The following is a 13,989-nucleotide window of genomic DNA, read 5'->3' as shown; positions in this document are numbered from 1 at the left end:
GTTGCCTGTTTAGTCAAGGCCCTGTTCACTTGGGCATTCTTGTTTTCTCTTTCTCCGTGGTAAAAGCCTGCATTCCTGGACCATTCGGAGTGGCCTTCCACTCATCTGGACCAGCATTTGTAGATGGAGCTGGTGCTCCATTTACCTTGGAGCACCAGCAGCAGGGAGACCTCCCAGGCACAAATACGTCTGATACGTGTGTTGACCTCAGGCTGGTCTCGTTGTGGCACTAACATCAACCCTTGGTTTTTATAGAGGAGTTTTCAGTGTCTCACAGTAAGCATTTTGATAGCTCTTAGGACAGTGTTGTAAGATGGGCATGAGGAACAATAAGACTTGAAATTGATAACAGCTGTTGGGCTGGGAGAAGAGATTTCAAGTCGGGGGTTTCTTAGCTTGATTGGGCCCTCCAGATGTTGAATTGTGCTTCCCATTATTCCTCATCAACTTTCATGGAGGTGGGGCATACTCAGTGTCCCTCCCTCCCAATAAAGATGATTGTTAGCCCAAGAAGACCATAAATGGGATTGTCCTGAGCCATTTTCCCCCTCTGGCCTTTGGCAGGTGTTCCAGCCCATCAGAATCATGTGCCCCAGAGCTGGAGGATGAAATTCGGAGGGATCCTGCTTGCAACCTGATCACAGATCCAACAGGTAAATGTCTTAGCCCTTGATGGGACAGAATGGCTCAAAAGTGGATCAGCTGTCTCTCTGATTGTGAGCTCACACTGCACTTGAAAGTACAAGCTGGGCTTGTAAGGTGAAGGGCAGAAGTGTGTTTTATTTGCAATGCAGCACACCATGCATGCTCTGAGTCCATGGCTAATGCTTGGGGGCAGATGCTTTGCAATCTGTGGCACCCCCAGTTTAAGAAGAGTCCAGGGTAGCAGCAAGGCTGAGAAAAATATGTGAGTGGCTTTGACTCAGAGACCCCTTTATGTCACTTGCCAAGCTGCAGGCTTTCTCTGGAGGAGCTGCTTGGGCAATAGATCCTGTCCAGGCACCTGTGTTCAGTCTATTAAGCAGCCAGAGCAAGGGGAGCCCCAGGGGGCTCTGGCAGTACTGAGGCTCCCTCTTCTTTTGCACAGGCCCCTTCAGGCAGTGCCACGCTGTGGTGGACCCAGCCCATTTCTTGGAGAACTGCATTTATGATGCGTGCCTCACCCACGGGCAGCAGACCTCTGTCTGCCATGGACTGCAAGCTTACGCTGCATCGTGTTCCAATGCTGGAGTGTGTGTGGAATGGCGGAACGCCACCCTCTGTCGTAAGTGTTGTGCTTGGGGCTGGGGAGGGGAGGGGAGGGGAGCCTTGGCAGGGAGGGGTCAAGGGGAGATCTGGGACTGGGACAGGAGAACCAAAGGATGTGATTTGGGCACCCAGGTGGCCATGAGTGAGGCAGCCAAAACAGCCAGCCTCCCTCCCTCCCTCCCTTTTTACACCCCACCCTGAGAATGGCTAATTTATTTATTTATTTGTTTGTTTCATTATAAATAATGAAGGACCCTAGATGGTGAACAAAATATAAACATGAAAAACAAGCAGGAGTTTTGAGGGCAGAAGACCCCCCAAGTCTCTCCAAAGAGGGAGTAGAACCCACTGAGGGCCAAAGTTGATATTGTCTGAGAATCAGGAGGCTTCTCAGCTAACAGCCTTCTTGCTTGGGCTGAGCCTGAGCCTGAGCCTCCATCCAGGCCCTCACAGCCTCCAGGCACTGGGTCAGGACTTCCAGCACATCACACCCCCCATTGCACCTGGGGTCCACCGCTAGGTGTCAGCAACAGGTTGATAAGAGCTCACTCCCGACCGGGAAACAATGGCTTCACGTCAGAAGGGCTGAACCTTGGGGCACCCCGTAGTGGAGTGCTTAACGGCCCAGCCTCTCCCCTCTCACCACCACCAACTGGACGAAGCGGCTCTCAGCTGTCACTTTCACTCCAGGCCGTTCCAGTTCACCTCTCAGCTCCTCCCAGCTGCCCTTCCTCCTTTTTATCTTTTCCTCATCATCTACCTCTTCTATCTTTTCCCATGCTCTCCATTCCTCTTCTCCTCCCTTCTTCTCCTTCCTCCTCCACCTCCTGGCCCAGGCAACAGGCCACCAGTCTAGCTCAGGCCCTCATCTCCTCTCCTCCTCAGCCACTTGACCACGTTGACTAGAGTTTAGGGGAGCTGAAGTCCTGAGAATTCACAGGAAGAGTTAGCTTGTGTGACAGAGGCCTTTCCTGTGACTGCTTTGATGTCCCTTCCAGCCGTCTCCTGCCCTGCCGGCAGCCATTACAGCAGCTGTGGGAACCGGTGCGCTTCCAGCTGCATCACACCCCTGGGGCGGCCCCCCTGCAGCCCTTTGCCTGCAGATGGATGCTTCTGTAACGAAGGGTTCGTCCTGAGCGGAGACAGATGTGTTCCCAAGAGTGACTGCGGCTGTGTGGATCACCAGCACAACTACTACCAGGCGGGTGTTTCTCCCCTGGGGCAGGGGGTGGTGGGCATGACCTGGACTGGCTTTTCCCAGCACAGGCATCTGGGCTGCAGACCTCCTCAACCAGGGGGCTGTGCTCTAGTAGAGGGGCACAAATCTGCCTCTTCAGACCCGATACTCAGAAATGTGACATGGGACACAGGATCCAGAGCATGGGCGATCAAGATGAAATCCAGGGGAAGAGGAAAGCCAGCAGAGATGGCAGGGCTGAGCCAGCAGGGGGCCTGGGCTGGAGCAATCAGCATCCAGAAGGGATGAAGGAAGGAAGAGGCCATTTCTGCAGGGCTGCTGGGACTTTCTAACCTGTTTTGTCCTCCTCTTCTTACTCTGGCAGCTGGGAGAGAATTGGTTCATCAATGAGCTCTGCAGTGAGCGATGCACCTGTGGGCGCAACAATACTATCACGTGCACATCATGGCACTGTGGCGTGCAGGAGAAATGTGTTGCTCAGGACGGAGTGCTGGGCTGCTACACCAAGAGTAAGTTTCGCGATGGTCAGCATTTCAGACTGGCATACATTTTGCAATGGGCAGGATGGAGAACTGGCAGAGCTGCTGGCAAAGTCAACATGCCTGGCCTTTCAAGGGCACGGAGGAGAGATAACTCTTCTGACCCAACAAACCAATCCATTAGGAACTCCAAAGGAACTCGGGGGGAGGTGGGACTTGGCCCTGACCACACCAGATAGACTTGGTACATTGAGAGGAGAAAACGAGAGAGATTAATCTTCAAAATGGGTCCAGGGGTGGCACAGCCACTGTAAACATGCGCCCTTAAGCTTACCAAAGTCTCTTTGCATAATGCAGGCCAAGCATCGTGCCACGTGGTTGGTGATCCCCATTATTACACCTTTGACAAAGTCATGCACACCTTCCTGGGCACCTGCCTGTATACCCTGGTCACTGCCTGTGACAGCAGCAACAACTGCACCGTCACCCCCTTCAACATCACTGGGAAGAATGAAGACAGAGGCTTACGAGGAGCCACCTATCTCCGGGAGGTCCACGTGGATGTGTACGACATCCGGATCACACTCCAGAAAAACAAGAAGATTCTGGTACAAAGGGGAACTGGGGTGGCCTCAGATCTTCTGAGCACTTTCCAGTGACTGGTCACTTTTGACTGATCTTCAGTTTAAGGGTTTATTGGTTCTCCATTTATAGCCATGGCTGGTTTGAAGTCTGTACTTGCTCATAGGGACTTTCCAGAGTCATTCAATCCTTTGGGAAGAACCAAGTGGTACTGTGGCTCTCCCGGTGGGGGAAGCAAGGAAACACCCCCGTTTCCTGGCCACGTGTGCATGCTGCTTCCATCCCAGTGCTGACTTGTGACTGTCCTCCATAGCTCAACAGGATGAGAACCTACACACCAGTGGAAAGCCGCTCCCAACAAAACTCCGTGACAGTGGGGAATGTTGGAATTTACGTGGTGGTGGAAACTGACTTTGGGCTGATGGTGAAATACGATGGGAATCAGTACTTGGAGATCAGCCTGCCAAGCTCCTACTTCTCTCAGGTGAGTCTCAGGTGAAAAGGGATCCAGGTGGAGGCTGAAATGTTGGGTTTGCTCCCAACTTCGTCTCTTGAGAGCAAACACCCCTGCTGGTGCCCTCATCCAGTATCTCTGGACAGCAGCGAGTTTGGGGACATTGTTACATGCCTCCTCATAAGAAAACCCTGGATTAGTTTAGGTGATCTCTGAAGAACCAGGAAAGCTTCTGGGAAAGGGCCAGTCAAGTCATCACAGCTGTCCTCCCAGCATACCTCCCACCAATGAAGCCCCTATTCTAGATTCACTCAGTATCTTGAACTATCAGCTGGCAAAGAGGATGGGTTTGAACAAGGCATTGAACTGCCCCAATACTCTGAGGGTAAAACTATCCCATTCTACCAGGCAACAGAAGATGGAAACATGGCCATGCTGTGCATTAGGGTCTGCATTTTGGACTTGGGGCCCAGGGGCATGTGTGAACCTCCCTTTTGTCTTCAGGTGCGTGGCCTCTGTGGGAACTACAATGGCCAAACAGAAGATGAGCTGCTGATGCCCAATGGATCCCAGGCCAAGAATGTCACTCAGTTTGGGAACAGTTGGAAGGTGGAAGATCCTGATGACTCAGGGTGTGTGTTCCCCTCCTTGCCATTATTAATGCATTTATTTATTTAATTCTACATCAGTGGCACCTGACTCCAAATTGACTCTCGGTGACTCACAATATAAAGGAACAAGATAAAAAATACAAATAAATTAACAAGATGGAAAATCCAGCCAACTAACACCGAACGCATATGCAGCCATATGCCAAAGATAGCCGACGAAGGGTTCCATCCACCCTATGCCAAGGCCTGGGAGAACAGACAGGTCTTTAAAGCCTTCCAGAATGCCATCTAGGTGGGGGTCAACTGGATCTTAGAGGTTATCACATCCCAGAGGGCAGGCGCCATGAAAAAGAAGGCACACTTCAGGGGTTCCGATAGATGATGCTGTTTAATCAAAGGGATACAGACCCTGTCGGCACATTCTGCCAGGCAGAAACCAGGAAAAATAGGGGGTCCCACAAATAACTGGCCCCTGTGCCACGTCAGGTTTTACAAGGAACAACCAGCAGCTTGAATCACACCTGGAAGCACACTGATAACCAGTGCAGCTCACAAAGCAGGGGTGCTATGTGGGCATGCCAAGGCAAGCCCATCCCTGCCCATGCCACTGCATTCTGGACCAGTTAAAACTTCCAAGTGGCCTTCAAGGGCAGCCCCATGTAGAGGGCATTGCAGTAGCTGAGCTGTGAGGGCCTCCCAGTCTTGGTCTGCTGGAGGAGCTGCAGACGCTGCCAGGCACAACTTTCAGGGCTGGTGGCACCCCCGTTTCCCCTGAGTGCAAGAGGTGCCCAGACCCACTTCCTGTCTAGTTCCCTAGCTGAATCCCCTATGCCCGCCTCTATTGCAGCTGCCTGCCAGACACCCGTCCAGAACTGGGGCCGCCCTGCACCCAGGAAGCCCGACCATCTGTGGAAGCACAGTGCCATGTTCTGCAATCCAGCGCCTTTGTCCCTTGCCACCGCCTGGTGCAGCCAGACCTCTTCATCCAGACCTGTGTCTATGACATGTGCAAGTATGATGGGATGCGTGCCACGCTGTGCGCTGTGGTGCAAGCCTATACGGATGCCTGCCAGGCCAAGGGAGTCACCATCCAGTGGAGGAACAGCACTTTCTGCCGTAAGTACCTGGGAAGCACATCTGGGGGCAGGGGGGCATCCAGGGAAGAAGCAGTGAGGTGAAAGAGGGAAAGTCCAAATGTGGGCAGAGGATTGCACTGTACCATCATGCCAGAGAGCAGTGTTTCTCAACCTTGACAACTTTATATGTGGACTACAACTCCCAGGATTCCCCAGCCAGCTATGCTGGGAGTTGAAGTCCACAAATCTTAAAGTTGCTAAGGTTGAGAAACACTGCCATAGAGGGAGCTGGCATCAACACACCTGGCCTGACAAACGTTCTTCCCAGCTGGACTGCCTCTGTGGGCCCAGCATCAATGGAGATTCTGGCTAACGCCACTTTCTTTGCTCCTCTCCAGCTCTGCCCTGCCCTCCCAACAGCTTTTACTCCAGCTGTGCTCCTGCCTGTCCCCCCACCTGCAACAATATTTTCGCCAGTGAGCTCTGCGAGAAGCCGCCCGGGCAGTGCCTGGAAGGCTGTGTCTGCAACGAGGGCTTCGTGCTCAGCGACGACCAGTGTGTGCCGCTGAGCCAGTGCGGCTGTCGGGACAAGGACGGCGGGTACCACAAGGTGAGTTGGGCCCTCCCTGCCAGCTGGGGGCAGAGTCCCATCCCGAGGCAGAGCAGCCCCTGATCACTGCCCCTCGCGCCCTGGCCTTGGGGCAGGAGAGCTGCAGCTGTGCGCAGCAGTCCCCGCAGCTGGCTCCTGGCCAGTGGCTGAGGACAGGGACTCCCCTGTGGCCGGCAGCCCTGCCCCCCACTAACACCTAAGTCCTGCTCATTCCGACAGATTGGAGAGAGCTGGCTCACCCCACACTGCAGCCAAAAGTGCCGCTGTCGCCGAGGGGGCACCATCAAGTGCCAGGACTTTGGCTGTGAGCCTGGGGAGGTCTGTGAGTCCAAGAAGAATGGGAAGTTACACTGCAAGCCAACAGGTAGGGGTCAGTGCTAGCCTGCTAGGTGTGGGGAGGGGAAAGGGAAGCTGAAGGGTCCCGCCTGAGCCAGCCCTCAGGGCGTCTTTCTGAAAAGTGCAGCAACCCCTTCCCACCTCTGGTGGTTCAGCTGGGGAGAAACCCAGGCATGGAGCAGGGGAGTCTTCGGTCCGGCCCAGGGTCTAAGCCCCTTGGAGTCCCAGCATCCGTGACTGGCTCAAATGGGTGGATGTTGCCAGCTGACCGGCCGCTAGAAAAGAAAAACCACGGGCAAATTTGGTTGGGCACAATAACATAAAGAACCTTTGGTTTCGAGGCCCGGTGAGCGGCGCCTGGGCCTGTGAGAGTGCAGGAGCTGCCAGCTGATCTCCCCTCTCTCCCCAGGATTTGGGAAGTGCTTGATCACAGGAGACCCCCACTACATGACCTTCGACGGCCTGCTGCACCACTTCCAAGGGCTGGACACCTACGTGCTCTCCCAGACCCGCCCTGGTGCCTCGGAACGCCTTGAGCCTTTCAGCGTTGAGGGGACCAACCGGTTGGTGGTCGGGGCCAGGGAGCCCTCGGTGCTGAAGGAGCTGCTGATCCGGGTCTACAACCATACGGTGCTCCTCAGGCAGAGAAGGAAGCTTGTGGTAAGGACTCTGTCAGCGCACCAACACAGGATGCTTCTTGGCGATCTTCAGAGTGGCAGCTCTGCCCAGGGAGGCTGTCCAGCTCACCTTCAAAGCCACTTCATCAGCTTTAGCTCCGCAGGGCACCATCGTCTGATCCAGCTTGGCGAGTGCCACATGGTGGTGGTGCATGGGGTGGATACGGCACTTCATGCAAATCCACAGACCTGTTCCCAGACTCTGGTCCTAAAACCAAGGACAGAGAGCATCTGGTTGTGCTAAAAGGACCACTTGCAGGTCCTCTCTGCAGGCAGGGACTGTCATTGCACCTCGCCCTCCCTCCAGGGCCTGCCATTGGCTCCATGTGGCATGAAAGCCCTGGATCTTTGCTGCCAAGACTGTGAATGGGCCTTAGATCCAACTTTCTGCCCTGAAGTCAGCAATATGCAGGGCATTTGAAGGAGCGGATGAGACAAGGATTTTGCCAACTCAAATTCAGCAGAAGGCAGCGAAGAGGGCCCTGAGGGTACAGTGGGGAGAAGGCTGGTCTAGGCCTGGCAGAGCCAGGCTCACCCTCCCCTCAGCCCCAGAAGCCCACGGTGACTCTGGGCCAGACATTCTCTTCTGCCGGAAGGTAGGTTCTCCTGCACAGGAGCCAGCAGAAAAATGTCCCAGCTCTCTGCACCTCCCATCCTGGCTCTGCCTGGGCAAGACAGAGGAAGGAAAGCATGGGGAGGAGAAGGGGGGGCTTCGGTGGTGAAGGCGCTGACCGCAGGAGACTCCTGTGATCCCTCCCAGGGGTTGGAGAATGGGCAGCAAAGGAGTGTTTCCTTGCTTCTCTCTCCCCCTCTCCCACCCCCAGGGGGCAATCAGAGAAGGATGGAAGCCTGTCTTGGCTGCTAAAGAGACCCACTTCCCCCCAGGGAGTGGCAGCTGGGGAGGCTCTCTCCCCAGTCCCCTTCCTCCAAGGCAGAGAAGTGGGGATGAAGCAGCACCCTGCACCAGGCTGCCCTGGATCCTCTGGCCACTCCCCACAGGGTTGCTGGCCACTCTCTGGTGGGCTCGGTGGACGAACGGCTTCTAAAGGCAGCCTTCCCCACCTCTGCCTCATAGGGCTCCAGACAGAACTGGGCGTTGGGGACTGGGGACCCTCTGTGGGGGGAAGCGGGTCTTTCTCTTCCCCAGTGCTCTGGCCACCCATGGACAGGAGGAGGAGAGGTCGGTACGGGGGGGGGGGGACCTGCTCCTTTGCTGCCAGTTCTCTGGCACTCCCAGGATTGAAGCAGTGACCACCAGAGCCCCCCTGCCCCTCTTTCTCCCTCTGTGGGGGGAAGAGGGCTTCTTTGGGGGGCAGCTGGTGCCCCAAAGGCCCCGAGGCTGATGAGAGCAGGGGGGGGGAGATGGCCTTTTGGCTCAGGGGAGGGCTGGATTCTCCTGCTGCCAAAAGGCGAAAGGGCATGCCACCAGAACAGGGCTCACTGCCTGTGTCAGCAGGCCTGGGAAAGTCTTGCCCTTACAGTGGAAGAAACTAGGGATGGTCCTCTTTGGGTGGGAACCCCGGCTGGTGTGCACACGGCCCCCGGGGGAACTAAGCCACAAGGGCACCGTGGCATAGTGCGGTTGTTAGCCAGCACCATGGGTCATCTCCTATTCAGATTAATTTGTGTTGCTAAGACTTTTTCACTGCCATTGGACCGCAATGAACCAAGAGCTGCTGCGGATTGTCTCAGGAAAATCCTTTGGATGGCTTCTTCCTGTTCACCGCTGCCCTCTGCCACCTGAAAAGAAGGAAACAGATGGGCGGTCCTTGGCCCAAAGCCACTGACTCATGGGTGGAGGGGGGGAGGCAGAACTTTTAATTTCCCCATTTCTAGCATCTGCCTGCTGCCCAGGGCCGCAACCAGGGTCTGTGTCACCTGGGGCAAACATGGATTCCGCACCCATTTTGGCAACCCCCCCAGCACTCATTTTGGTGCCCCACCAGCGCGGCGCCCGGGGTACATGCCCTGGTTGCCCCCCCCCCAGTTGAGGCCCTGCTGCTGCCCACCAGCAACTGGCCAGGACTGGCGCTCTTTTCCATGGCCATGGGGCAGTTCTGGCTCGGGCATCTCCATGTTCCCTGCCTGTTTTCCAAAGTGGCTGAGCCTGGCATCTTTCTTGGCCTGGAGGGGCAGCGGGTGGCTGCTGTTCCAGGAAGCCTCCCTCTGGAGTAGGAACAGGTCAGCTGAGGGTGCTGCCTGGCTGTGCTCTGACGCCACTTTTGGAAGATGAGGGTCACACTCCAAATCTCTTCTGCCCAGGTGGACGGAGTGGCAACTGTGCCCCCGGTGCGACCGCACGAAGGCCTTCGCATCCAGCAGAGCGGAAGGCTGATTTTCTTGGAGTCCGACTTTGGCCTCTCAGTCAGCTTTGACGGCTTGGAGAATTCAGGTGAAGCAGCTGCCCAGACCGTGGAGGGCTTTGGCATGGGGGGGAGGAGTGAAGCCGCCCAAGGAGAGGGTGCAGAGAGAGGGCCCTCCAAGCCACCCCACCACCTGGGTTCTGGTTTGAAGGAAATCATTCCAGCACTAATTGCTTGGGGGGGGGGAGGCTGGACCGCCCAGAGCCTCGGGCTCCCACTGCAGCGTGACTCTCCCTCTTGGCAGGCATCCTGCTCCCCAACAGCTATAGGAAGAACGTTGAGGGGCTCTGCAGCAACTTTGATGGGAGATACAAGAATGACTTCACCACGCCAGATGGCACCCTGGTCAAAGACGTGACCACCTTTGGGGAGAGCTGGCGAGTCCCTGTTGAAAGAGGACCTTCCCGTCTCAGGTGCGGGCTCCCAAAAGCGGTAGTGCCTCTTGTAGGCCAGGCTGAGCCTCCCCAGGGCCACCGCAGCCCCCTCCCCCCCCCCCGCCACTGCTAGGCTGCCACGGGCACACTGCCTGCAAAGTAGGGCCAACAAAATCTGGGCGCTGTGATTGGACAGTAGCCTAAGCCTGGTTACAGAATTAACCCCGGGGGAGGAAGGGGGTGAAAATGGAGCCAAAGCCTTTATCTGTCCTGCATTGGAACCCCAGAATCTCAGAAGTAGAAGGCTCCTCAGAGGCCATCTGGTCTGGCCCTCTGCTCCAGGCAGGAATCCAAATGCAGGCATTCCTGGCTGATGCCCATCTAGCCTCTGCTTGAACTCACCCGGTGCATGGGAACTTCCTCTCTCCCGGGGTGCCGGGTCCGTCTTCCAGGGGTACTGAAGGAGAACTCAGCAGCGTTGTTGCACCCTGTTCTGTCCTGAAGCTGGGCAGCCCCGAGGCCCCTCTGCCCTCTGCAGTGGAGGTGCCTTAGTCAGGCCCAGAATGTGCCAGCATTCAAGGGGTTCCCTGTTGCCTTCTTAGCAACAGGCAGGGTAGAGAAGCGGCACAGGGGCAGCCAAACTGGCAAGACATCAGCAGCTCTGGATTCAGAACAGCTGCATGAGAGAGTAAAGGGTTGAGTGTTGCTTTAGATGACAGATGAAAGATCCACCTAATGATCAGGAAATGACAAATCCTGCCCCCCCCCCAGTAACTCCCCTCCCCACACTGTGTGTGCAATAATCTCCAGGGAGAGGGAAAAGGGGAGGTGGAAGCAAATGGACCATCCCCAGGTGCAAATTCTTTGGCTGGAGGGGGGGATTGAGGGTTCCAGCAGACCCCATCATGCATCTGGCCCACTCAACAACTGCCAGCCCTCCGGGCATAACAGTGCCATCCTGTCTCTGTCCGTTTTGGTCATGGTCACTCCTGGCAAAATTCTTCCCTCTCTCTGGGATGAGCATAGCTGTGCAGGCAGGAAATGTGACTGCAGGGCCCAAACTGTGCCCCCCCCCCGCCCTCATGCTTCCTTGTTGCTTCCCGAGCCAGGATTGGACGGGGAAGGATGTCCGCCAGTACGGTCCAGGTAGATGGCTCAGCTGGGCTTGGCCTCCGAAATTGGGAATGTCCTCAAAGCCTCAGGAAGGAATCTCTGCTGGGCCCTCCCAGGGAGTCCAGCCTTCCCCTTCCTTCCAGAGACCCCCCAAATAAACTCCTTGTCCCTCCCAGGCGAGACCTCCTGTCAGAAGAACCCCTGGAGGAGGCCAAGCTGGACGAGTTGGACGTGGGGTTTGCCCTCCTTTGCTCCCAAGAGGACCTGCAGACCATCAACAGCAGCTCCGCCTGTGGAGTCCTGGCAGACCCGAACGGGCCATTCCGAGGGTGCTTCGCCCACGAGGCCCCCAGCCCCTTCCTACAGTGAGTGCTGCTTTCTCCTCCCCACCCCCTCCCCTGGGGGGCCAGGAGGTCACAGGGGAATGCGCTGCTACGTCTGCCCCTCTGTGGGCTGGAGAGGAACAGCAGGGAGCCTGCAGATCACCTGCTCAGACCAGGGAGAGCCACTGCACCCCTAGGCGGCCCCCAAGGCTGCAATTTAAGGGGGCTTGGCCGCCTCTCCAGGTCTCTGCTTCAAATCCTTCAAACCCTAACCCTGTTTGTTTCTTTCTCTCCCCCCTCGATGCTCCTCTTTCACCCTGATCCCCAAGCACCTCAGCATTAACCTTCTATCTGAAGCCCCTTGAAATGTATGCTTGTAGGGCCGAGGACCCTCATTCCTCCCCACGGGTCTGGCTGTGGAGGACACAGCCGGATTCTGTCCTGCACTTCCTCCTGGAGGAGTCCTGGACGGCGACCAAGCTGGAATCTGCCCGGAGAGCCCCTCTGGCTGACCTAGAGGGCCCCCAGGGCTTCCCCCACAACTCCTCAGGGCGCCCAGACCCACTTCCTGCGGCCTTGGGGATCTGGGGTTCAGGGCAAGCCCCACAAGAGCCTTTCCCCATTGCACCCAACCGCAGCACTGCCTTCATCTTCTCCCCAGCAGCCCAGCAGCCCATAAGCGAGCAGGCTGAAGGCGTCCCTAGCTGTGCTGGCCGTTGGGGTGTCTCCCCTTTTATTCCAGAACCAACAGCGGCTGCAAGGGGGGCAGGCTCCGTTTGGCTCCACCACCACCGGTGCCCTTGGAGGAAGTCCCGGAATGGGAAGGGAGGGGCAGCCACTGCAAGCCCAGAGAGGCCCCCTTCCTCCCTCGCCTCTACCCAGTTCCAAGTCCTTCCAGAGGGCGATTTTCTCCTCTGCCCCACGCAGTCACCCCCCTTTCTGGGCAGCATCCCCATCCTGGGGCAGTCCCCTTCTGCCCTCACTCACCTGAGGGCCAAAGCAGTAAAGCCTTTCCTTTAGAGTATGGAAGAGCCACGGCCTCCAGGGATTTAGGAATTTCCAATCTGGTAGAAAATGACTTTGGAGGCATTTTCACCTCACCCCACCCCCAATTCTTTGTTTTCTGATGCACTCTTTCTCCCTCTCTTCCATTGCTGATCTCTTTTATTACCTTATTTTCTCCCCCCCCCATCCATCCCCCCTCCCCCGGCTGGGCTTACACAAGACGCTTAAGCTAATTCCTGAATCACCCCACTTTGGGAGCTCACACCATATGCCCAACTGCCAAGAAGCTCAAGGGGCTGGACTCAGGCAACGTGGCAAAGACCCATCTGGGGGGGCTGTGTTGCTGGAAATGCTGCCCCCAGGTCTCAACCTGATGGGCAAAGAGGGTGCCTAGGTAGCGGACAGGAGGAGGGAGGCATCCGGCATCTGTTGGGGACCAGCCACTGTATCAGCCCTTCGCGGTAGGCCAGAGGCCAGGTAGACCAACACTACTGTTATGGGTAACAGAATCTTGCACGTCTGGATGCAGCTCACCCCTCCTCCCTCCCGCCCCTCCCTCAAGGCCATTCCCTCTGCCTTCTACCCTTCTCCTCCTCCGCCTGCCCGTGTTGGAGCACCCCTTCCTTCCCTGCCCTGGAGGGGCCCCTCCCCGGGCAGAGCTGGGCCCTTGCCCTCACCCACCTGCCTGCCGCCTCTCCCCTGCTGCAGGAGCTGCCTCTTCGACATGTGCACCGAGGCCGACCGGGTCACTCGCCTGTGCCCCATCCTGGAGCAGTATGCCCAGGCCTGCCAGCGCAAGAACGTCTCCGTGGCCACCTGGAGGGCAGCGACGGGCTGCGGTGAGAACTAACAGCGCTCTTTTTCTTCCCGAGCCGGTCCCAGGATGAAGGCTCGGCCTCAGGTTGCCTCACTCCTGCCCCAGCTCTCCAGGGGCCCCCTTCTCCCCACGGTTCCAGCGGGCAGCCCCACGTCTCTCCCCAGCTGCCTCCTTCTGGGCCAGAGGGAGGGGGCCCGGCTCCCCAGGCTCCCCGGGGCGGGAGGAGGGCTGTTCCCTCGCCTTGACCGTGCAGAGCTTCCGCTTCTCTGTCCGCAGCTCCCGACTGCCCGCCCCACAGCACGTACAGCCCGTGCATGTCCGCCTGTCCCCCGTCGTGCTCCGACCTGGCTGCGCCTGCCGACTGCAGCTCCTCCCCCTGCCTGGAGGGCTGCGCGTGCGACCCCGGCTACGTCCTCAGCGGCTTCGACTGCGTGCCCTTCCGCAACTGCGGCTGCAGCTTCATGGGCAACTACTACCAGGTACGGGGCCCGCTCCTGCACCGCCCCCACCCCCCGCCAGCCATCACCCACTCCGGGGCCAATTCACGGGCTCCCGCTTCTGCAGCAGAGCGTCTTTCTCCAGCACAGCGGCTGCCCCGCGCACGGGACGGATCCTCGGGCAAGGACTGCCCTCGCCTCGCTGGGGGCGAAGGGTCTGCTCTCCCCCCCCCCCCCCCACGAAGCTCCTTGGCCTCCTCAGAGCCCTCACACCTGGGCCAAGGAA

At 57.4% G+C, this 13,989-nt stretch overlaps 2 protein-coding genes across 2 annotated transcripts in view; one reads left to right on the top strand and one right to left on the bottom strand.

Annotated features, from left to right (window-relative positions):
* LOC134499535 (probable cation-transporting ATPase 13A4) overlaps nt 1-13,989 on the bottom strand; it is a 180,240-nt gene that overhangs the window by 66,283 nt on the left and 99,968 nt on the right. The gene's annotated exons all lie outside the window — the stretch shown is intronic.
* The window catches only part of LOC134499798 (uncharacterized), a 77,585-nt gene that overhangs the window by 60,837 nt on the left and 2,759 nt on the right, over nt 1-13,989 (top strand). Inside the window, exons 83-98 of the mRNA XM_063306642.1 lie at nt 565-653; nt 1,088-1,264; nt 2,247-2,479; nt 2,811-2,955; nt 3,283-3,533; nt 3,821-3,991; nt 4,466-4,593; nt 5,420-5,688; nt 6,047-6,258; nt 6,478-6,622; nt 7,004-7,254; nt 9,534-9,663; nt 9,879-10,047; nt 11,298-11,486; nt 13,158-13,288; nt 13,543-13,745. Of these exons, the coding sequence (XP_063162712.1) occupies nt 565-653; nt 1,088-1,264; nt 2,247-2,479; nt 2,811-2,955; nt 3,283-3,533; nt 3,821-3,991; nt 4,466-4,593; nt 5,420-5,688; nt 6,047-6,258; nt 6,478-6,622; nt 7,004-7,254; nt 9,534-9,663; nt 9,879-10,047; nt 11,298-11,486; nt 13,158-13,288; nt 13,543-13,745 (2,893 nt within the window). The remainder of the gene's footprint in view (nt 1-564; nt 654-1,087; nt 1,265-2,246; nt 2,480-2,810; nt 2,956-3,282; nt 3,534-3,820; nt 3,992-4,465; nt 4,594-5,419; nt 5,689-6,046; nt 6,259-6,477; nt 6,623-7,003; nt 7,255-9,533; nt 9,664-9,878; nt 10,048-11,297; nt 11,487-13,157; nt 13,289-13,542; nt 13,746-13,989) is intronic.

Source organism: Candoia aspera, chromosome 6 (assembly GCF_035149785.1).
Source record: "Candoia aspera isolate rCanAsp1 chromosome 6, rCanAsp1.hap2, whole genome shotgun sequence".
Lineage (NCBI taxonomy): Eukaryota > Metazoa > Chordata > Lepidosauria > Squamata > Boidae > Candoia > Candoia aspera.
Note: the sequence above shows the minus strand (reverse complement) of the source record. Positions and strands in the feature narration are given on the sequence as shown.